Genomic DNA, 26,176 nt, shown 5'->3' on the forward strand with positions numbered 1-26,176 from the left:
CTGGTATTCGTTCCCTACAAGCAAGACAGTAAAATTCGTAGGCATGGGTACAGAAAACGCGATGTGTTTGTGCATTTTCAAGAGGCAATTTTCTTTCTGCCTTATTGCGTACGTAACTTTCAAATAGAAAATTATGCAAACACCGCAGTATGAATGTTCGTAATGCTTTCAACTTTAAAATCCTAAGCTGGGCCCTTATCCTGAAAAGTGGAGCAATGGAGGGAGTGAGGACCACAAGCTTTTGAATGGTTCCTCTTATATTGCATTCTGTATAATCTCACAGGGGACTTTTGTGTACTAGAGTAGGTAACATGGGATGGCAGTGTGTATTGAAAAGCGTAAGTGCATATCGTCAGTGGGGGGACTATTCATTGAACACTGACACCCGGGGTAAGAAAAGCTTCCAAACTTACCCATATGTTTGTTTGTATGCGGGTTGTATTGGGTAGCTGTATCAATTTTGAAGGGGCTCAGCTACACAAAAATGCATCACACGACCACACAGTAACAAGATTTACCTTCAATAATACAAGCGCAAAGAGGCAACAAAAATCACGATTTAAAAAAAGTTATGTTATTCAATATGAAATCATTAACATTCAAAAGTCTACAAGCTGCATGTCCACTACTGCATAAATGTACCCAGAGTCGATTGGTTAGCTGTCCTGTTACACATTACGAGCACCAGTGTTCGTATCACGAGCCGATGATTGACTATACGAAATCTTTCCTTGAGTCCCTAGTGGATAAGATGAAAACAAGAATAAATTTTTCCTTGTCTTTTGCAATTCATATTCACCGATTATAAAATACTTCGAGGCTACTCAACATAACCAACTAAACGCTTGAATAAATAAATCGAGAATAAATAAATAAAGTAATTAACCAGTTTACTTAATTGCACATCTGCAGATGAATACAAATCTATAGAAATTCTTTAAAATATATCATAAATTATTTTGAGTTTAATATTAGGAATCCAAGTAGTTCACTGTCTATTGTCATTACGTCTATGTAGAATGCAAATATTATTATACAAAAGAGACTATAAGTTTCGTTGTTTTGTACGGGTATGAACAATCTCTCGCGTTAAGAGACAAACACAAATTGTAAATGATTGGTATTCGTGTACTGAGGAAAATATTTAGGTATAAGACAGATGAAGTGACACGAGGCTGGACAAAATTTCATAACGACAAAATCCACGATTTACAGGTTACAATTTACCAAATATTGTTATACTCATGGACTCAGGAAGATTAGATGGATGATGAATGTAGCGCGCATGGTAAAGATTAGATATATGTATTACATTTTATATGAATTCCAATAAGAAGACCTGTACGTAGACGCGATGTTTATTACAATATATCTTAGGGAAACAGGGTGGGAGAATGTCGACTGGATTAATCTGGCTTTGACAGGACCGGTCCCGGCTCTTGTGGACAACGAGTTTCATAAAAGGCGACGGATTTATTGACTAGGCTACCAGAGCGACTATCAGCTTATGCTTCATGAAAATGTTCCTAGTTATTTGCTGTGAACACAACAACCCATTAACACCAACATACGTATTTATTTTTTGAATTAAGGTAATTTGGAAACATAAATTGGTACAAATATACGTCACGAAATTAAAATAAATCACACAATACATATCGCTTAAGAACATGAAAAGCCATTCGGAATGAAAGAAAAATATAAATCTCTGTGGAAGACATGAGGAATCTTGTTTATTTTATGAATCTGAAGTTTCTGCAGAGGCACTCAGTAAACTGAGTGACTACGACCTCAACCACTGGACTTTTGATCGCAGTAACAGGCCTGGGTGTTGCCCCCCTTCAACAGTGTTCAGGAACTCGTCCATTCTCCTATGTAATAAGCAGGCCTATTGGAAAGGTTTTCCCCCGAGTGTAAAGCTGCCGGAGTGTGACGCTAAACATTCAACATCTCAACTCTGCGCAGAGATCCTGAGTGCGTGAAACTTCTATCTAAGCTCACCCCCTCCCCTCATGGACAAGCGAAACTTTACCTTGTTGCTAGGGGTTCATGTCCTTCGTCGCCAAAAAAGCCTGCAGATGTAAAAGTGTTGAGCTTTCAGGTGAAGAAAACGTAATTGTACACGTTGAAAATACTCCGTGTGGTCTGATAGATGTATACAGACGTTTCATAGGGGCTTTCTGCCTCTATCATCATCGTCCTGATGATGGAGGCAACAAGCATATCTGAAACGTTGATAGAACACTGGACGACACGACGCAACAACCCATGAAGCAGCCATCTTGTCCGCCGTGATAACTTCATCTCACGCACAATTTTTTGTTTCTGTATTTGCGAAGAAACACTTTTAAGTACCAAACTGAACAAAATGTGCGTCTGATATTCCGTTGAATTTGTGCCCTTGTTTCAGCCACTACAAAGCTCAACATATGTGGTAATTTACAAATGTCTACTAGCAATTTTATTACCAAGAAAGCAATTCTTCAACTTCACATCCATTAGTGTCATTTCTAGCGTTTCCTTTAGGCCTTCATGCCGCACAAAAGTCTTAAAGATCTGCCATCCGTCTCTTGTGTCACGTCTAGCAAACAAAAGTCAAGTGTCTGGGCGGAACTAGCAGCCTGCTACGCGTGCTAAGCATTTCCGTTTCCGGGTTCCGGTAGAGCCCCTCTCGATTCTCACTCGTATCTACACGCTCCGTTTGCTCGCTACAATTGCACACGTCATTACGCTGAATTGACGATCGCCAAGACAACTGGAAACATGAGGACAACAATTACGTAAAAGCCTTTACAACAATACCAAAAAGGCATTATATGACAGTCAGTACATCTGAGCGTCCTCTTGTCATGTCGATTTCTTTGTTGTACAGTACGTCCCAAAATGATGTACACACACTAAAATGCTGTGGCGACATTTCACAGACACTTGCTGCTGATTGAGGTTTAAGGCAAATGAAAATTAATATTTTAGTTGAAACACGCAACTAAAAAATATTAATTTATTTTATTCTGAAAACGCATTCATACGTTATAATATTAAGATTATATTGATGATATGATGATGATAATAATAATGTTAGTCAAGTTATGTCACCTTAATGCTACAAGTTACCAACTAAATACAATAAAATTATCTAACAATTTCCACATTACGTTTACATTTATAGCAAGATAAATAGCTCTTGTCAAAGTTAGTCAACAGTCGATATACCATACCTCACAGCCACAAATTCCCTTATCAAGGAACCTAATAAGGTTACAGATATATCGCCACACAACAGAATAGGTCTAATACACTCTTTCGTTGTATTTCTTTACGTACACAATATTATGGGGAGATAAAAAATGTGTACATAATTTTAGTTAAGAAATCGGAATGCAACAGACACCTTGAAAAGTTCTGCATACATTGAAAGGCAGAAATATTACAAAGTCAGGTTGTTGACTGGATTCATTCAGCTCAGAACTGGGACCAGTGGTGGGCTCTTATTGACACGAAAATGAAGCTTTGGGTCACTTAAAAGGAAAATATTTTTCTTAACTATAATCCATTCAGGGAGACGAGACGGTGAAAACAGAAGCACGAGAATTGGTTCATACTTAAGTATCAGTTACGTGATCCAGCAGTTAACGCGCCAGTGCAACCCCAATAACAGGGGGTAACGTGATGATTACGCACTCTTCCATGTTTACATCCACTGGCACGTATCGATGAACAGACAACAGTTGAGTGAATATTGGGTCCACAAGGACAAATTGGGGTAAATCGAAAAATAATTCAGTTAAAATTAATTGATCTCAAGTTAAACCCATGTGATATTTACTCAGCCAGCACTACCACTGTCGCACACCTTCAACCGCCACTTAGATTTGTTTCCAGGCCTACAACAGGTAAATAAGTAAGAAGCGAGATATTGTAAAATTATCGATCTTTGTCTTCTGCGATTTAAAGCCGTGTGGACTCGCAGCTAGAAACCAATGTTTCTATTGTCTTTAGGCCTGAATATGGAGGCAGTACGTTCCTCCGAGACGGCGGTATCTAAATACGAGGCAACAACACTTTACGGCAACCACGAAGTGATCACCACGCCCCCAATCCTCCTTCAGGCTTGGTATCTACGCAGAGTTGTTCTTAAAAAGCTAAAAGTCTCTCGGCTATTCAATGTTCCGACCTTTCTCAAAATTCTGAGGTCCATTACCCTGTCCACAAGATCCTATTTTCTAAGCCCCGAATCGAGTCTACGTCCTTCTAACCTTTTTATTTCAGATCCATTTTAGTACTGTTCCCATTTATTCTTAGGTCTTCCGTGAGGTCTCTTTCCTTCAGGATTACTGACTAAAATTTGTATACGATTTCTATCTCTGCTGTACGCGTTACATTCCTCGGGCATCTCCTCCTAAAATTTTGCTTTTAGTGCTGTATACTAGATCCCACTTTGACATAACCGGCTAGCAGCGGAGTCAAAGTGCTCTGTGACATACGTAACGGAGGGTCAGTGGCCCAGTCAAATAAAAGACCACAGAGAGAGAGAGAGAGTTCTTAAGTGAACTGTCCGTCAAAGCGCCAGTAGATTGCATTGTAAGATGTAACATGTACCAAGACGTATGACATACGAGGGAAAGACGATGCCATTTGGAATGAGTCTTCAGGGTGGGGCTAATGGCGGTAACTCAGATGATAAAAGGGAACCAAAGAATTTTGAAAGTGGATGTATTCTTTTTGGATACACGATACGGTCCATTGAGAGGGTCACAAGGATGGGTTTCCTTCTTCAAGTGTCCATTCACAAATGTATGGCGTGCTTTGTACTTCGGGACAAATGCCGACATACACTAGGCTAGTTGACGCAGTGTTTCTTTAAAATTTAGATAAATTGAAAAGAAGGAAACTATCCGTTAGGTCCATTGTTATTTACACAAATAATTTTATACAATTTTCAGTTTCCTCTCATCTGGTATGGACAAGCCTACACTATAATTGTCACTCCAAAAGATAACTATTTCAAGATATCTTGTAAATGTCAGTCCCATGAATCTGCTTCCTTTCTTCTGACCTGCTGGCTTCCTATCACAGAAAAATGGCTGACCACAGGCTAATTTGTATTAGCCTTAAATAGTTTCCACCATGACGTCATTTTATACATTTTCATTCATACAAAGAAACAGGTAAAATTATAATTTTGTATATTTTAATCTTTAGGTTCTTACATATTAAACGGGAAGACACAAGGTTTTGAACCGAATGGTAGTAAACATTCAGCGAACTTTATCAACTCTTAACTCTCTCGTGAGTCCGATTTCCATTTGATAACGTCTTTCTCAAAATATCTCAACTCTACTCCATTTTCAAAGGTTTTATTACCTAACTTCATATAACTAATTTGTCCTTTGTTCTCTACTTAGATTTCTGTGCGGTTACTTCTAGGCCAACTTCTTTAAAAGCATCCAATAAACGTGTTTTATTTTATGATGATCGGGCAAATGAGAATATTTAAAGCAGAGAAGCTGATATTCTCAATTCAAATGCAGTTTGCTTCTTCGTAACGTCTGGTCAGCTTATTCTAAATCAAAATTGAAAAGCAATGTTGATAAAGCTCTTCTTTAGTTTTCACCGTTCACGTTTCTCGTCTCATCTTCCATAATTTGATCATCGTAATAATATTAAATCCATACCATGCGTCGCGTTTAAAGAGTTCGTATAACGAAGGGCCTAGACTGGACAGCAATGCCAACAGTTGGTCTTGTCCGGGGATGGCTGCTCTGTATCGTGGACTGTTGTTCAATGCAATGAAAGTTTTATTAAAATCAATGAGCATTGTGGTACTCACATTGTGCAGCTTGTAGTATAATCCGCAGGCGTTGCAGACCGGCTCTCCATTCTGGTTCCGACGCCATAACGTCGTGGTTGTTGTCTTGCAGTTGGCACAACTGGTGCCCGCCCGCCGCGCCGCCGACTGCAACGACAGTTGAACCAACATTCTCGATATTACACCAGTAAACACCAATAAACCATGGACACTACACTAGATTTTCAGACATCGCATCAGCACAATGGAAATAAGTGAGCTTTCGGTGGAGGACAGGAGTGTAAATTGTGTGTCATATGTTGAAAATGAACCGATAACGACCTGGAAGAATAATACAAGTTAATAGTCAGGTTATTCAAATTTATCTAATGTAAATAATTTTTTAAGATGTATTAAACTGAAGTGACAATTGCCCAGTGGCCGGCTCCAATGAATAAGGCAGTGACGGAAAACTTATTAAATAAAAGAGACAATGTTAGATTTTCAAGGACTCTGCTCCATGGAGTTAGACAACCAACGGGCCTGCTTTGTAACCACCGTTGAAGAGGAAAGAACTACACAGATGCAAGCTTGCAGACGGTAGCCAATTTTATTTTTGTTACTTTTATCTACTTTACGGGAATATGTAATGGAAAATGATTGTAAGACTTCTATTCATTGCGTGTCTTAACATATGATTACGTTACTGACAGAAGCCATCCGTCTTCTTCCCAATATGTTTGTTTACATCAAAACCTCTGACACAATTACAAAGAAATAAGTTGAATTACTTGAAAGCCTCTTACATGCTAGAAGTAAACTAAATAGCCTACACAGAACAAAACCATAACATAAAAGACTGATAATAATTCCCTTAAAAATGTGACAAAGTGCAAACATTTGACAACGAGCAAATTAAATTCAGTCTTTTGTCTACTCATCTGGTGTCTATAGACGTGAAGATAAAACAGGCAAAACTACAATTTAAACTGTCGTCTTCTACGGGTGTAAAATCGAATCTTTCACGACAAGGGAAGAACAAATGTTGAGGATGTCTGAAAACAATACACATAAGAAAATATTTAGATCTAGGAGCACTGAAGTAACAGGAGACCGGAGAAGAGTACATTACGTGAAGCACCAACATTTATACTTTTTAGCAAACGTTAGGGCGTTAAGGTGATCGAATGAATACGAGCATGAGGCACATAAGAAACGCTCACAAATATTTCGTTTGGAAGCTTGAAGGGAAGAAACCCCTCAGAAGACCTAGGCGTGAATAGGAAAAAATATTAAAACAGATCTTAGGGAAATAAGGTTTGGAGACATAGATTGGATTCATCTGGCTCAGGACAAGGATCAATGGCGGGCTCTGACAAATACGGAAATAAACTTTCAGTTCCCATAAAAGGCGAGGTATTTCTTGACTAGATGAGGTAACTATTAGGTTCTCAAGGACACCGTTTTCACGTTGCAGGTCCTCTCTTTTGGACATAAAATGGCCATGGGTTACTTATGTTTTTACTTTTAAGTGAACTAATTTTAATTGTACTTCGTATTTACCAATAAAATTTCTGTAATATAATTGTGGAGAATTACAATACTTAGCAGGATTTGAAGTTTTCACGGCGATGAGTCTGAAGATGGCTGCCTTCTGGGCTATTGAGCTGTGTAGTCCGGTAGATGTTTACCGACGTTTCAGAGGTTAAAGGCAGCAAGGACCTCTGATGCGTCGGGAAACTTCTACCAGACTACACAGCTCAATAGCCCAGAAGGCAGCCATCTTCAATTAACATACTTAATCATTGCTGGGAGCTGAACCTTTAAAACAAAACAACAAAGTCCAGAGACACCTGAAATTTAAATTGCCCTGAGCACCAATTATTCGAACAGTTCGCGTTATGGCGGAACTGCCTTCTAAATAAGAGTTTCCCCACCTTGCTTTTGTTATGTTAATGATAAACTTCACAGCAATAAGCACCTTTCCGACAATTCTGACATATCATAAATCAATTACAAATAAAATTGCACAGGTATGTCTATAAATGCAGTATCTTATAACGAAAAGCTTTGCGCTAAGAATAAGTTGTAATCAGAACTTAGAACGATTTGATTCATCGCTCTGATTATGGAGGCAGCAAGGACCTACGAAACGTCGGTATAATTATATCAGATTACACGGCACTACATCCATCATCAGGAATTTGATTGTTTATACAGGTCGCCTGATTTTGTTGGAATAGTGAAATCTGAGGTTAGGAATTTAGGATAGACTAAGCATGTGGATAGGATGGAGACACAATAAATGAACACAACATTTTGGTGGGTAAACCTGTTGGAAAATACTGTAAGTTGGAGAATTTAATTGAAGAATCTTACGGAAATGTATTTAAGGAACTGGATAGAACTGCCTCAGGTGCATGTCTGATGGACGGCTGTATTGAAAGTAGTCCTGATTTAGCTACTGCGTGTTACAAATTCTGTTTAAGAACAACATCGCAACCACTGGATGAATTTGTCGATATGAGAACGAAATTAAACTTGATTTTCAAATTGTTGGTTCCGCCCCAATCTAAATTGTGAGACGTAAATTTTGAACTGTGCTGTACGCAGTAGACAAGCTGTTATTGCATCGTAATGTATGTGAAGTGGGCTGGATCCATAAATTACAAGGAAATTGAGAGTGAAGAAGAGAGAAGACCGTGGCGGAGGCGCGTAAAGAAATGGGTTAACAATCCTACAACACATCTGCTGCTTTTAATTCGAAGCCATATTTGTTTGCTTCAGCAATACTGAGATTGCCTATTACATACTTCATTTCAAACTGTGAATCACGTTCCTACAGTAAGCTGAAAACGATTCTCACGTCTTATACATCGCTACCTTAGTACTAATTACAAGTAGGTACATTCCGCATTAACTACAACGCAGGTTGAACGTGAATAAAAATTAACAACAATTTTTGTGACATGGATGAAATTCAGTCCGCAATCACGCCAAACTGGTTTTGATAATGAATGTGACTACACGTTTTAGAGGCCGTATCACTTGCCATTACAATACAAAACTTTCAAAATTGTCGTAAAACAGTGGTCGGAATTGAGGTGCTACATTAAGTTCAACATTTAAGAATTCGAGATCTTACCGCAAAGAAAACATAACACTTCATCAACGGAAAGGTTGCCTGGTCAATAGTGTTCAGGGAAATAATCCCTGTTTAAAGCGAGAATCTGCGAAGCCCATAAATACAAGTGGAAAGTATTTTGTTTGTTGAAGAAGGTGGGACATATAGATACCAGTGAGCATTAAAGGTTGAGATGACACAGCTACCGGTTTACCATCAGGTCATTAAAAAGGGCAGGCCTAAGGTTCTTATGAATTAATTTTTATTCCATCTTGTCTTAAAAGGCATCGTGCTGTACATTGCTTTAAATAGTACTTAAAACATGACAGGATTTAATTACATAATAAATATTTAGTGTGTTAAAATGCTGTCCTCCCACCTTTCCTTTGTCTACATGAGGTTTTCCAACCAATTGGATATACACTTCTTGGTTTCTCATGCGTCCTATGCGTCCTATATGCTCAGCCAATCATACATTTAATTTTATCACTTTAATATTCGTAGGCCGAAATTTTACATAGAGATACTCCACATTGTGTAGTTTCTTCCACTAACCCTGTGTAATAATATCATCCTGTCATGTGTTAGACCACGTGTCTGTTACGGCTTCATGCTGTGTTCCGGAATTTATTTTTCCCTAGAATTATAAGGAAAATCTGTTATGTTATTCTGTTGTTTCCCCTTCTTCTTACAAGCTATTTAAAATTATATCAATAATATAATTGATCTACTTCTTTATTACTATCGAATGTGGCAGGTGAGTTTCAGATAAAAACGCGAAATCTACGACGATTTCCAATTCTGCAAATGAGAGCTACGAACGTATGTGTGAACGGTGAACATTTAGTCTTCGCAACCTCAAGTCGCCAAGTTCTTTTCCGTCAGTGGAAACAAAATTTCTTATAGATCTACGTTTCACATTTCGACGTGCTACACGTATTTCAAGCGAAAGTCGAGATTCAATGGTAAACTCTCATTTTCTTCTTATTCAGAATGTTCTGGGTTAGTTTCTGGACTCGAGTGACCTCTGTTCCATCTGATATATATTGTTGGCTGTCCTCTTCCGGAAGTTTACGGACGCTTCAGAGGTGTTTATTGCCTCTATCACCAGGGCGACAGCGTCGGTAAACGTTCACGAGACTACACAACGGAACAACTCAGAAGACAGCCAGCCATCTTTATACTTACCACCACGTGAACCTCAAATCTCACAGATTACAAACGATTTCCTCCACATCATTCGTAGTTCATCATTCATATTTATCGTATAATTTAGCACTGTAACTAAAGAGCGTCGTCAAATAAACAAAGGAGAATTACACATTCCGGTCTTCTCCAGTCTGGTGAAGTGCTCGGCAACGTATCGATCAATATGTAAGTCATTAATGATCGTGTAGGGACCACGTGACTGCATGCCACATGCTTCGGCAGTTGGCAGTTGTTCAGCTGATCAAGAAATTCCTTCTTATACAACACGAAAGTCAAACTACTCATCACAGAAGCCAACTATCCGATTCTATCTTCAACTAATGCATCATTTTTCAGTTGCCAAAATGTCTGCCTGAGTCGTAGTCAATCGTTCGAGACTTGACGGTTTATTAATCACTTAAAACTGCAGACCCACTCCTTGTCGGCTCTTCTTGAGTGCATATTCAACATAAAGCTATATAAGATTTGAGGTGTTCACAGCGGTGAGTATGAAGATTTCTGTCTTCTAGGTTGTTGCGCTGTGTAGTCTGGTCGATGTTTACCGACGTTTCAGAGGTCATACTGCCTCCGTCATCAGGGCGAATGAGTATGAAGATTTCTGTCTTCTGGGTTGTTGCGCTGTGTAGTCTGGTCGATGTTAACCAACGTTTCAGAGGTCATACTGCCTCCATCATCAGGCCGATGAGTATGAAGATTTCTGTCTTCTGGGTTGTTGCGCTGTGTAGTCTGGTCGATGTTAACCAACGTTTCAGAGGTCATACTGCCTCCGTCATCAGGGCGATTCTTAGTATGAAGATTGCTGTCTTCTGGGTTGTTGCGCAGTGTAGTCTGGTCGATGTTTACCAACGTTTCTGAGGTCATACTGCCTCCATTATCAGGGCGATGAGTATGAAGATTTCTGTCTTCTGGGTTCTTGCGCTGTGTAGTCTGGTCGATGTTAACCAACGTTTCAGAGGTCATACTGCCTCCGTCATCAAGGATGACTAGCCTCTTTGTCTGGAAAGCTGAAGTTTAAATAACAGACCACAGTCTTTCGCATACAGGAACAAAAATACGAATGTGTATCCCGTATAACATATATAAATTGAACAACAATCATCAGAAAGTGGATAATATTATGGATAAATATTGCATATTTTTACTTCCACTTCTCTTGGAAAACAACAAGTGTATAGAACATCAAATCGGCAAAGGAAGATAAAAAACTGAACACTACGGACACTTTTTTATCATTCACTAGTGACAGGCGAAATATGTGACCAAAACTGGTAACAAATTGTTCCCTTCGTCTGTATTAAACACAAAATTAATCTTGCATAAATGTTTATATGGATTGCAATTTTATAAATTATTTTAAAATCTGGTGTGTTATTAGCTCAATATAACTTCAAAACCAAATTTCCGCAACTTTAACTGTACGAGCACGGTTCACAGGTTCAAAAGGCAACGCTTCAGAAAGTACCAGGTTCGTGACTGGACTGATTATCTTGAATCCTTTTTTACGTATTTCCTCAATTCAAGTCCGATTATCTGGACGATGCTTTCAACAGAAACACTGCCGTGTACTTTCAAATTCTTTTTCTGTTACGGTATATAATCATCCAGTTCATCTGATACGACTGTAATAACGAATTTTTGAGTTCATAAGAAGTCGTTAAATGAACCTAAGAAGGAAATAAGCAACGATATTATAGCCTATAAAGAAACGAAAATACATTCGAGTATTATGACGTTTTATGTCGATTTCGATTTAGTCGCCGAGTGGTCTTATGGGTGATTTAAAATCTTCTGCAACTCTACACGGCGTCAGAGGCCACTAGCCACTAGCCAACACGAAAAGACGTTTGAGCGTGCACAAAATTGTGCTGTATCTCAGTGCAAGAGAATAAATGTTTAGGTAAATTTCGGCAAAGAGATAACACCCTTACAGAGTCTCCCATAGACTAATTATTTTCTGCCATGTACAGAAGAGAAGCACATGAAATATGTTCCTGGACATAGACAGTGAAATGCTCCCACTTCATTTTGTGTGCTTCGCTTTGTGTGTAGTCTTTCTCTCCGGTCTTCATGTTCTCCCTCCCCTTCTGCACGTTCCAAAGCCATTCATCATAAGAGAGTTAGCACCGTAAAAATATTATATTAGAAAATGTGATTAGACACGACGTTATGGTTGCAACTTCAAAAGCAACAAGAAAGTTGTCTATCCCATTCGATTTCCAATCAACGGAGACTTATACGGAAAAAAGGGTTGTAAATTGGGAGCTCAGATACGGGGGATGTTAATTTTATAACACTTTATTCTTTGAAGGACTGCCTGTGTAAAACGTTTCGACGCAGATGTGTCTGTTGTAAAAATACAGAAGACGCATTTGTATTTCTCTCACAATAATATTTTAACATAGTTACTAACATCGTTTATCTGTTGTTTTGTGTGGTTGTGAAAGCTGGTATCTCACGTTAAGGGAACAACGCAGATTAAGGGTGTTTGAAAACAGGTCAGTTAGGAGATTATTTGGACGCAATGAGGAGGAAATGTACAATGAGGAGCTCTCCTTCGTAATCCTCACTAAATATTACCAGGACGATCAAATCAAGGAATATGAGATTGGTGGGGAATGTAGAGTTCATATGGGAGATGCGTTCTTAATTTATGTTCTAATAATACTTGGTGAAGATCATAAATTATAACGTTCTTCATTACGAAATTTTCTCTAGCCAGGCATTTCCTCAACACTTTGTTCTAAAACTCCCAGACAACCTCAATCCACGTCTCTCCCTTAACGTAAGAAACCAACTTTCACACCCATATAATATAACAATAAATTTGCATGGTTAAATTTTTAATGTCTACGTTTTATGACACCGGAATTGGGAGTAAAAATTGCGAAAACTCCCAACATTAAAACTAAGTCCACTTATGCATTTAGAAAGCAACAACATGGCCTGCAATATAATTATTATGAGATTCAAAAATCCATAACTTATGAAAAGCTTGTATATTTCCAGTAGTAATGATGAATCCTATTGAGAAGTTGATGTTGCTGTGGTAACGTCAAAAGGAAAGGGGGAGGGGGTGTTTTGAGGGTTGATGGAAGGAAACTGATGGTGGTGGGTGAAATGTTGTTAGTTTTCTTACATAATGAATTGTTGACGTGGATTTTGATGTACCCTGTGATTACTGGTTTATCGCCTAGTCATGTCCGATACATAGATCTTTATAAACTGCACGTATAAACAAGGGTCAGTAAAAGTAGACGCCTCTGCCAGAAGTGAGATCTCAGGTAGACAGTGGCATTGTGATCAGTGCGAAATGTAACCACTTTTATGTGACGTCTCATTGTTTGGTTTGATAACACGGCCTAAATGGCAGACTTAAGAAGACACAAAATACCCCACCTCACCCTGGCCTGCAAGTATGAAAGAAGGTTTACGTACACTGAAATTTTGAAATTAGCATAAACATATATTTATAAAAGATTTAAATCATCGAGATTAAAGCCAGAAACGTTCTTAATTAGCAAAATTTTGATTCTGTATCAACTGCAGACGTCATTCAAATAGATCGATTTTTTAACGATTTCAAAATGTTATTTTAACTGAAGACGTCCTATAGTGATGAACAACAGAACGAAATGATTATAAATGGCGAGCTGGCAAGGATTTTGAAAGTAGCTGTCTTGGCATAGTTGACAGTAATACCCCAGCAGAGTAATTTAATAAAACCAAAGACCAGTCAGGATAACACGTCCCAGAGTTTTTAGATTTAAACGTCGATGATTGTGAATAGTGAAATGAGAGTTGGTGGAAGGACAAAATTAGTCATGACATCTGCATGCAGTGACTGTCGTAATGTGCCAGGAAAGCATGTCCCAGATCGGGATCGATCAGGGTACCTTACGAATGAGGTCAGAGCTGTAACTTGTGAGCCAGCTGGCTCGGACAGAAGTACCACTCTTTAAATCAAAACTGCAACTGAAAATGAAGAACAACGTAGATTTACAAGGTGTGATATTTAATAAGAATGGGGAAATGCAGACACTTCATATTTTCTGAAATATAAACTTCGTCTAATTTACGTTGGCATGAAGAGGACTCGAATAATAACTTGTAATAAATGTCGCTGGTTGGTGTTCCTAGCGCCAGTTTACCGCACATCGACGACGCAAATTGAAGATGTAGCAGCTTTCAGGACATTCAGCGACACACTACGTCGTCCTCGCTCGAACTCACTTATAAATTACTAACTGTAATTATGTCTAATTAAAATCAAAGTAGAGTTTTTACCGATAAAGTCACCCATTTGTGTTTCATTTTTAATGGTACCGTTGCTTTCCAAGGAATAAATTTCAAATTCATAAAGCGTGTGCATGAGATGCGCAAAGAAACAAACAAATGTAAAATTCTTATAGAAAGACTGAAGTTGTATTTTAAATTCTGAGCCTTAATGGATTAACTAAGGGAATGATCGACGATTATAAAACTGAACATTCGGAAGTTAGTGAAATACAAACAGGCGCGTTTCAAGATATCGTCAAGAGTACGCAGAAGTTATCTTGGTTAAATTCCTGTGAATTTCTGTGAAGGATTTAATTTCGGATGATTAAAAAATCAATAAAATAACTTTGTTACAAAAACTGACAAACCAAGTACGCCCCTGAGAAAAGAAAACGTTGGAAAACTTTATATTTTACACAATGCCATTTCGGAGATGGGGAACCCCCTACTTCCAAATATGACAAGGCTTCATGGACTTTGAATGAGAATGTGTTGACTAGGTAAGTGCAAAGGATGGTTGGATCCTGACTGTACCATACAGCAGACATCCGCCCGGCCTTTACACAACTTTCATCCCTTCGATAATCGAAGGGCAGCTCATACGTAACGCAACGGAAATAAAAGTGGCACATCTAGCATTTCTTGCGGAAGGCGTTTTATGCGAAACATTTATACCATACTATGGCGGCACTAACGTGGAATGAAGAGTATATGCACATGTTAACAGCGGCCAATCCTCTCTGCCTTAGTTAAACTCATTGAACCATATACGATTTGAGGTTTTCACAGCGGTGATTATGAAGATTTCTGTCTTCTGGGTTGTTGCGCTATGTAGTCTGGTAGATGTTTACCAACGTTTCAGAGGTCATACTGCCTCCGATGAATCGCCCTGATAACGGAGGTAGTATGGCCTCTGAAACGTTGGTTAACATCTACCAGACTACACAGCGCAACAACCCAGAAGACAGAAATCTTCATAATCATCGCCCTGATGACGGAGGCAGTATGACCTCTGAAACGTTGGTAAACATCGACCAGACTACACAGCGCAACAACCCAGAAGACAGAAATCTTCATACTCATCGCCCTGATGATGGAGGCAGTATGACCTCTGAAACGTTGGTAAACATCGACCAGACTACACAGCGCAACAACCCAGAAGACAGAAATCTTCATACTCATCGCCCTGATGATGGAGGCAGTATGACCTCTGAAACGTTGGTAAACATCGACCATGCTACACAGCGCAACAACCCAGAAGACAGAAATCTTTATTGCACCATGTTTCAGAAAATGATGTCTCAAGACGCCTGGGTAAAGGCGAGACTTTATAGTTCTTAGGACGTCAACGGAACAAAATTTATCATGAAAATCATATCAGACTTGATGTTTTCACGGCAGTGTGGATAATGTTTCTTGATTTTGGTACCGTGAAGTCTCATTGATAGACGCTAATGTTTCGGGGATACATCCTGTCTCTATCTTCAGGGCTAAAAGGGCCAAATCCCAGAAGAACAACGTAATCAACATTTTGTCACTTATTAATCAACACTTCGGAACGCACGAAGCTTTCAAGCTGAAGGTCGTGTAATGTCTGATCAGTCCCTACATAAAAAAGACATACAAAGCGTCTCCATTATAAATATCACCAAAATGTTAATACTATTTGAAGAAATAATCTCAGTTTACTCTGAGAATTATACGAAATCAATAAATACACGCAGTAGACACATTTCAGAGTTACGGACTACTGAATCAGGCGGTGCATATAATTACCACTGGGTTTTAATGAGTTAGGTAACTGCAATCCGAAAGTAACTTAGTTAATTCAAGCATAATTTCAGTGTTATCAGTAAGTTGCTCATTTACTTAAAATATATACCACAACAAAATTCTATCGCCTTATTAATAATGTAATAAACAGAAGTAACTGAATTTCAATTCCAGTCCTAGAGCAAGTTGAACGACCAAACATTCCTAGCGGGATACGAAAACACATACCTGGGGAGAACTGTGTGTCCTAAATCATGTCTTGTTTTAATAAATGATAATTGTCATAATTGTATACAGCGTTCGAAGTTACATTTTCAATTCTAAGCCTTGTTGGTTTACCAAACTGGATAATAGGCGATTACAGAACTAACAGATTAATCAAACATGTTAATCCATCTTTGTATAAAGACGGCGTACATAATAAATTCGTGAATGTTTCTACATATGCTCTCGTTATAAAAGAAATACCCATTTCTGGGTTGTCAAATACCAAGAATTCTCCTCAACTAGGCCTATTATTAGACGGAATGCAAAATCATTTGGAAAGCGAGTAAATTTTAGTAAACTATGTTTTAATAAAGATATTTTCTGGACATAATCGTTTAAAATAATGGCTATGTAGTAGATACAACCCCCCCCCCCCCAGATACTATATATATTAAGTTTTTTTAAGTAAGTTGCTGTATTATTAACATGTAAGAGACTTTTGTCTTGTGTCAACATTTTCCATTAACTTCCTCACCATGTCGTAACTAATGTTACGATAGGTAAGAAGGCCTACGTATTTCATCGAGTTATGCCACTTTTAAATTCACAACTAAGCTTAACATAAAAAGTCTATTGGATAGCTTTAGTTGCACACGGTGAAGGCAAACCTGACTTTAATTCTTCAAATTACTATCGTGGGTCGATAGGATGGACATATCTTTCAAAATAAAACTTAATATATATGTTGCCAAAAAACCTCCTCAAGCCGTCAGACACTTGAATAGAGAGAAAGGCATACACAAACATTTCTGTTATAGCCTATGATTTTTCTGTCCAGTTACTGCACAACGTTTTGTACAAGTTGCTATGAAATGTTGTAGGAACTAAACAAAAGACGTATAATGCATTGTTGTCATTTTGTGTTATCTGCTGTTAGCTCTGAAAATATAAATCGTGTTGTATGTAGCAGCAGCCATATTCAACGCTACTTTACAGATTATACATGAAGTGTTTAAATGAAAAGGAATTCATTCTAATGCATGAGTAATCACGTTTGCATAAAGTCACTGCTTTATAATACTCAGAGGAGCCCAACTGTGTGTAAGTTAAAGCTAGTCAAAATAGTAGCAACAAAATCTGTTCTTATATTGTAGAACACGGCATTTTATTACAAAACTCACTTGGTTAATGTTTCATTTCAGGAAATGATTACAGTTTATTGTGCAAATCATACAAGCCCTTAAATACACTCTGTGGGCAAAAATATGTAGACGTTATTAAAACATGAGTACATATAATTGCCAATGAGCTTGAAAGGGATAAAACTGAAGGAACATGGGTGTGAATTAGGGACAGAGATAAACAAAATACACTCGGTTCCCTGTCACTGAGATCGACATCTTGAAACACGATTATCTAAAGGCCTGTGACAATGGTTAATTTAACTTGCCACAATTGTGTTGGACATTGTCCATTGTATGAAGCACATACAATCAATCGCATGTGTCAAACACGCTACAGACAATAGACAATGCCCAGATAATTGTTTCAGTGTTTAAAAATTATGTGAGGAAACACTATGTAATAATTGTAATTGAAAAGTAACTTGCCCAGGAATCAATTTAAGAAACAAGACTGGAAAATTGTTAACAGTACTGGAAATCACATATGTTCTTAGCAAATTCTGAATTATTAAAGAAAGATTAAGTCAGTTATCTAACTTGGATAAGTTTAGTTTCCAACTATGCAAACCATGTAATAGTATTAAAATATATTAAAATTGTCCGTCAATCACAATAAAGTAATATAAGATAATTAGATGGTTAAAATATTATCCTTTGTTCCGTATCGAGTATTCGATTTACATATGGAACATTTTCGACATGTTTCGGCTTTCATAGAGCCGTCATCAGTTGTATGTTATAAACTCTTAATTCAATTACTAATTTTTATTTTTTTTAATTTTCTTATCATTTCTTCGTTTTTCATTGTATCAACATTTATTGATGTGTTATATAACATTGATGTAGTCGTATTGTCGGAGTGATGTTAATGCTGCGTATATTGGTCTGTGAATTAAAAGAATGTTCCATATGTAAATCGAGTACTCGATACGGAACAAAGGATAATATTTTAACCATCTAATTATCTTATATTACTTTATTGTGATTGACGGACAATTTTAATATATTTTAATACTATTTAAATAAAATCACAATATGACGCACCTACAATATCTTATAAACCATGTAATGTTAATGCATTTTTTAAGTAGCATAACACTACGTCATAAAGCGGATTATTTCTGTAGTAGCGTACTGCTGTCGTACACATTGGGACGAAAAATCGAATCATCATCAAATCAATTATATTTTACTAAATGCAACCACTGTACAAAGAATTACTTTTTCAGTTGTTTTCTATTTTACGAAAATCTACAACCCAATGGCATAACGTTTCTCCCAAACTTCATTTAAATGTGTCCAACAATTCTCTAGTTGAATCACGTGGACTGGCGGAAATGACCAGCCTCGTATGCGTTCATTTCACGCGCATGATGCAAAGAACGCATACCAAGGCTTTAAAAGCTATGACGAAGAAAATTGTTGTCAGTTCCTTCTATAGGCCATGCTTTACCCCTGTAAAAACTTTCGGGCTCTTGAGAAGGTGAAGACGGCACGGTAGTATCTTTCAACAAAGATCCTCAACACGGATCATGCGCGCGAGTACACTTTCTTAATGGAAAGCAGCCATTGTAGAAACAGATGACATGCGACAGTAGATGCAGTGTGACATGCCCGTAGTCATCTTCTTTTGAGACACATTCATTGTTCCTTTACAAACAACTGACATACCAGAATGAAATGAAAAGACAATTTTCTATTCTGAAAAATCTAGTCCTATCTTTCTAGCATTTTTTAAACACAGAATGTGAGTTATCAACATTTTTTTTTTGTAAGAGGAGGAGGCTAGTAAAGTTTTTACTTTCTGTAGTCAAAGACGTCTCTGTGTATGAACTTCTGAAGCGTGTTAATTCGCTTTTAGGGTCAGGATGATAGAATTTCTTGTACGCACAAACAGAGAGTCCTGTGTGAAGTGTTCTCTGTGTAACATACAGCTTTGAATCGCCGACCTAAAAACTGAGAAAGCTCTCAGATTTCGCAGGAAGCACATTTTTTGGTGTAACGACAGAAAACATTTATACATTTGCTTTTTATAGGTGCCGTGCGTCTGCCCGTCTTTTAGATTCTCTATCAGATTACGGACATTTGTATTACAGACAAAGGTTCATGTGAAATTCGTTAACAACAGCACTTAAATATAGGTGAAATGATTTCTAACCAATTCCCTTAAAATAAAATCAGTAAGACGAATACAGAAAATGCAATAAACTATTTAATTCGTATTTACGGGTAAAATAAGTCCATTTAAAAATGTGATGCCTTCCTAGGAACAATAAAATAGCACATAATAACAATAATAATAATACAACAATACAAATAATTACTGTTATCGATTTTATCTGTTGTCACTACAAAAAGCTAAAGTTGTCGATTTTCGTCTGAATTGTGGCGCCACCCGCCATATGGTTTTAAATCACTGTGGAGGCTTTTGTTTGTTACACAAAATTTGTTTTATAATACTATATTTGATCATATGGGGTGTTTAACCCTTTCAAGCCAAATCTCGTCTAAATGATATTTAAAAATTAAGTTCCTACCGCAGTGCAAACACAAGTCTTCTTCAACACAAAGCTCAAATGTTAAAAGCCGTTTAACGAAATAATCACTGTTTAGAGTCATTAAAGTTACTGGCTGTTAAGGTAGTTTTCGCTGGCCACAAAGGAATTAATTTCTAATTACAATGGATTTAGATTTACATTTAGTCATGTAGTTTCTCGTCTTACTCCACTCTTCCCTTCTTCAGGGTGGGCGGTATTGAAAGTCTCAATCGTCCCCCTTGATCGTGTGGAGCTGCACAGAGTACGCTAATCCTCGCAGGACAGTCCTGATTAGGGAATTCTTAAACCTAGATCACACAACACCTCTCACTCGTAATTTTGGTCCCTTCCCCTTGAGGTCTTCTCGCGGGTTTACCGATATTCTTAAACTCATAATCCACTTGGAAAACGTAAGAGCATGTGGGAATAATGTATTAAAATGTATTTTGGTGAAACTGGTTTTGAGGGTGTGAAATGGATTTATTTGAATGAGGAAAGGAACAAATTGAGGACTGTTGTGCACACGGTCATGAACTGTTGAACAGCTGAGCATTCTATTAAATCCTGAAGAAGGACACTGCTTCATTGAGAAGTTGGTCTAACACCTCAAACGCTCTGAGGAAGTTCTGGTGCTTGCAGCGTGATGGAATTACGGCACAGCTGTGAAATCAACTGCAGGTGAGTTCCCTTTTCTAGGGCGAGTTTTCTCAATTGCTCTTTCCACGCGTTCCCTGCCTCAGGCAGTAACAAGGCCCATTCCAATTGTCAGCTGTTTCGCCTTTCCGAACAGCAGCGCTGCACTGGTTCAAGAATGATCAATTTGTTAACCAGTCTCCAGCGAAATCATATGTATTAATGAAATTGATTTATAGTTACCAGTTTACAGAATACAAGCGTTTTGGGAAACATGCTGTCTCCATCTTCATGGTCTTCATCACCGTGAGAATCTCAGATCTAAGAATTTAAATTTTATTTCATCACTTTATAACATCTTTTCCTGGGACTGATCCCCCATCGATCCTGCTGCATCTCTCCTCTTCCCACGTGTATAGTGTGTATACAGATAGAAAGAGTACAACCTATTCACAAAACCGGTAACTTTAACTACCACTTTAAAATCACAATATCAAATTCCTTAAATATTTCAATTTTAATATAATCTATAAAAATATTTAGAACTGCCTTCCTCGAAGGACAGTAAGTCCTAAAAGGAACTGTTAAACAAAGTTGGCTGTGGAGTTAAAGCTTACACTGTAGAAGAAACTATTATAAAATGCAGTAGCTTAGCTATTATGGCGTTTTCTCACTGCTTCTAAAATGACATAACATAAAGAACAATTTTTCTACTTTTTATCCAGAACTCCAGACCGAGAGTTACGGGAGAAGTAAAATATATTATTCATTCTTCTCAACAAATTTTGTTAGAAGTATTTTCTGCTCCGATAAATATTTAACGTCAACAAATTTTGAGAAAAATACCCCGATGTCATATATCATAAATATCAGTTCAGCTGTCCTCGATTTGAATTTTTCTTTTGAGAGACGAACGGACAGACATGAATGACAAAGCTCCTGGTACTACTCCGTGGCACTACAGCCATTTTGTACGCCTTGATCTTCTCCATGACAAAGCTAACAGGCGCAATTTTTAGCTTTCTGTTACGACGCGCCAATACAACAGAGTCAATCCGACGCTGATCACTTACCACGAGTTGGTGTCTGTGGTCTCCTTACTGATAGGCTTTGCATTCCCTCGTTAGCGAAGGGTTCTCAGAAGAACAGTGGCATACATACCTTCGTTATGTTATAATGTTATGAAGAACTTAGTTCTGTCATGCAGGAATGTTCCTTACACCTCACGGCACCTTTAAGTAGGGTTTGAATTATGTGAAATGGTCAAATAGTTATGACACGATATTCAAGTAATAAGAAACATTAATGCCAAGAATCTAGAATCGTAAATGTCATACACAAGTGAAATAAATAAATATTCCTTCGGTTATTAAAAGTGTTCTTCATTAAAGTCTTTCTAAAGTATAATTATTAAGTCCACAGGAGATCAAAGGGCTCACTAACATACATACAGTTCAAAACAACTGAATATTTAAAGTCTTAAGAAAAGTCTGCTGTTGAAATATTACAATATTCGTAACTGAACGATAGACATAGGAAAAGTAAATTACGCTCAGTTGGTCGATCTATTAGAAAGAAGTGTCAGGAACGAATAGAAATAAATGTACGTGTTAATACCATAGGACGTTCTTTCTTACAAAGTAAATCAGGTAATGTACGCATAACTTAACTCATCGGAATTTGACCTTCAAAACTGACAAGGGATTTCGCCGGTTGGAAATCCCTCACGCAGGGATTTCCAACATAGTTATTTCCATGTGCAGAAACACGAGAAGACCTTCATGAAAATTGTTTATCATTGAACAATTTCGACCAAATTTTAAATGGTTCCACAGATCGTAGTAGACTTTCCCTAATGTTAAATTTCGTAAAAATACTTTCAGCTGTTCTCGACTTGTTACGTACGGTTGGGCGAGCAGGTGGACAGACATGATGGCAACATGAATGGAATATTTCTGTAACTTGTAATCGCGAATGCGCAGAAATGTCGCAGAACCCCAAAGGGGTTCATTACCGGATTTACAAAACTGGTCCATACCATGACGTAAATGAATCCAGACTGTAACCTGACACCAGATTTCTCTAAAAACTGAATTTAATAGTCTAATCTAATGTTATGTTACACAATTTCTTTTTCAACAAAACTTTTTTTGCTAATTTCTCATCACGTCATGCCTGTTACATTCCTCGTCTATCTCATCCACCGTGATCTGATGAACCTAATAACATCTGGCGAAAAAACTAGGCAAGTAATGAACGAAATTAATTTATCTTCAGAAAATAACATAGTATTAAATTTTTTCAAGATCTATTGAGTCGTTTAGAAGATGAAATATTACGTAATCCTTTGGTTCGTGTACTTCCTGTGAAAAATGTTTAAGAAAGATATGAGATTATAAATCACGACTCGGGGTGCGGGGGTGTATAAAGAAGATGTCATAAAGTACATCAAAGTCCTAGATCATTATTTATCTGCAAAGACTATGTAACAAGAAAACATGAAACTTTTCAATCGCAATAGGAAAATAATAAGGCTGAGATTCATTCAAAAACGTCCTAAATGCAGGTGGATGTATGCCTGTTGTGCACGCAGCGGGGTCAGAGGCACCTGTCTGCCACTATTACGTCCTTTCGCAGCGGGCAGAGGAACCAACAGCTGAGTCCTTTTACAAATATTTGGTGGAGAGCCAGAATATGGCGCGCTCCTTCAATCCCAGCACGTAAATATCAAAGTCGAATGACGTTGGAAATTAATGGCGATGCCTTCAAGTGCTGCAGAGAACATCAACGCACACTCGGCGGCATTTAACAACAACTTAACACTTGTCCCACAAGATTGGTGCTCATTTAATTACAGCCAAGCTTCTGACACGCGAGTTTGCTGTTTGATCATGTAAACTCAACAATATATTGTTTGACAATACTCTTTTGTTTCTCGAAAGCTGTGCTGTCATTTTTAGAGCACAGTTTCTCTCAGACAGTAAGTCACACTATTATTAATTTATTTGTGGCACGTGACAATTATGCCGTCCGTAGTTCAGATAAATTGAAATATTAAGTGGAAAGGATCTGGAAGGAAGCGGTCATACCTAATTTTAGGTATAAATTCTTAATTTAAGTGGAAGAACTGAAGAAAAGACTTTAAAGACAGGAAGCCTCCGTACAGAGATTAGAACCCGGAACCTCCCGAATACAAAGGACAAATCTGCTGTTCAACATTTCACTGCGATCGCCCTGATGACTGAGGCAGCAAGGACCTCTGAAACGTCGGTAAACTTGAACCAGGCTACACGGCGCAACAACCCAGAAGACAGCCATCTTCGGACTCATCGCCGTGAAAGCCTCAAATCCTTTGTTATTACTCGCCGGGATACAAATTGACAGATAGCAGTAAAGGAATTCGACGCGAAGTAATATTCGAGAACTGTCGTGAGCAGCGGCCTAGCAACAGGAGTGACCTTGATTTGTGTCACGGGGCTCTATGACCTGCCACAGAGTTAGTAACGTGGAAGTGGACCTCCTGATTTCTTTATTGTTCAGTAGTTCATGGCTGTTGTTGAGTTGCGTTTTAAATGGTACATGCTGTATACAATGACGCAATTCTGCGTTATACTGACTGTGAGCGGAGCGACCCATGTTCAAACAGTTCCAGACTGAATACAAATTTCTTAGAGCATGAGTAAATCATTTATATAAGACGTCTTAATGCAGTTTCGTTTATTACAAGTGCGAAGTATAGCTGTTTTACCTACTGGTAAGTGTTGTGTTTGTGGTAACACGTACGTCATTAAAGTAAGTGTTGTGAACCGGTCATGAGGATGTAAACGGGAGAGGCGAAGAGAATGAGGTATGAGGCAGGCGAGTTCCTGGTTATGAGGTTGTTAAAATTGGAACACGCCCTATTCCGTTTAAACCCTGACGTGTGTGTGTGTACTCACAAGGCGTTTCCAAATTCGGAAACCAACCCAAAATCCTGTCTCTCAGCCAAGCCATTAGTGCTAAAGCAGCCAAGGACGTCTATTCAGAAGTAACAATTAATTTGCGAGAAATTCAATTCATCCGAAGTTAAAGCTTTATTCTGACAGATGGATAGGTTGTTTCATAATAGGTACGTATATATCTGCATTATATCAGTCTTGTTCTCTTAAATATTAAGAATTGAAATTTTTATCTGAATTGTATGAAAACACATTTTATTGCCGAAATATAAATTTGTGAGATGGACAAAGAATTAAGTACAAATGACACGGATGAGAAAATAGTACAAAATTTTGCTTATAAAACCTGAATTGAAGAATTACTTGGAAGTCCTAGTTGTAGATGGGGTATAATATTAAAATTAACCTTAAAGACATAAGGTGTGATGATGTGAGCTGGTTTAATACAATCAGGATAGCTTCCAAAAGCGAGCTCTTATAAACATAGTAATAAACTTCTTTCTGTAATAGGAGGGAAATGTCTTGATCATCTGAGCCATTTTCAGTTTTTAATAAATCTATTTTTGTAACTGATTATAAATATAAATTTGGGTTTCATTTGCAGGTTTGTGAAATAGCATTAAAAATCACGACTGAACTCCTTATGGCATTTTGGCCACACAATCACTTTCACAGAGGACTTTATTTGGAGACAATTGTATATTATTTAGGATTATTCGGTCTCTTTATATCGCGGTATCAATTACCGATTAATTGTAGCGTCGAATGAACTGCGGAAGGCCTATAATGGCACTGAAATAAAATACAAATGGTCGGAGAAGGCCGTCGTGACCTATATGAAAAACTATCCTCACATTTTCGTAGTAATTCTAAGGAAAACATGAAAGTACTCGGTGAACGCAACCAGTATTTATTTAAAGCGGGTGCCTGCAAATTGGGGGTAAAGAACCTCTTACTGCTGCATCAGACCACTTGAGTTTATTCTCTAATTAGGTTTCATTTGGCCTGAATTTTTAACAAATAGGCCTGTACGCTGGAAAGTTAGCGTTCTAGCGTGATCCTAGAACACGCGCTAGATACATAGTCCTCTAGCTCGGATGAGTTAAATAGAATCAATCTGACTTCAGAATTGTAAAGGGGGGATTTTTCTAAAAGGGCAACTCAGACGTCGTGGGAACTGTCGTAGATTAGTCCTTATAGCACACTTCATGCGCCACACATTAGTAATTTCTCTGTTTTTGTAACTTACAACGTACAACTCTCTCTGTTAACACATGCGCGTACAGTATATTTAAAACTGAAATGACTATATCCTGTCTATGAATAGAAAATATTTTATTACTCTGGTCATTTAACCAAGTATAAGTTGGAAGATGATTTTCTTCTCTGTTTTAGTGATATTTATCGACGTTTCAGAGGTATTTGCTGCCACCATCATAAGGGAGTTATGGGTGAAAGGATAAGAATAGGTCGATTTGTCAGGCATTGGTTATTTTAATGATAATGCA

At 37.8% G+C, this 26,176-nt stretch overlaps 1 protein-coding gene across 2 annotated transcripts in view; it reads right to left on the reverse strand.

Annotated features, from left to right (window-relative positions):
• Window positions 1-26,176, reverse strand: part of LOC110840928 (uncharacterized) — a 235,852-nt gene that overhangs the window by 46,062 nt on the left and 163,614 nt on the right. For both annotated transcript variants that reach the window (XM_087348097.1, XM_087348096.1), the window contains one exon: window positions 5,831-5,956. In XM_087348097.1, the coding sequence (XP_087204223.1) occupies window positions 5,831-5,956 (126 nt within the window). The remainder of the gene's footprint in view (window positions 1-5,830; window positions 5,957-26,176) is intronic.

The sequence above is a fragment of the Zootermopsis nevadensis genome, unplaced genomic scaffold (genome assembly GCF_977971745.1).
Source record: "Zootermopsis nevadensis isolate Lab colony 2312 unplaced genomic scaffold, Znev_1.0 Znev_ptg000012l, whole genome shotgun sequence".
Taxonomy (NCBI): Eukaryota; Metazoa; Arthropoda; class Insecta; order Blattodea; family Termopsidae; genus Zootermopsis; species Zootermopsis nevadensis.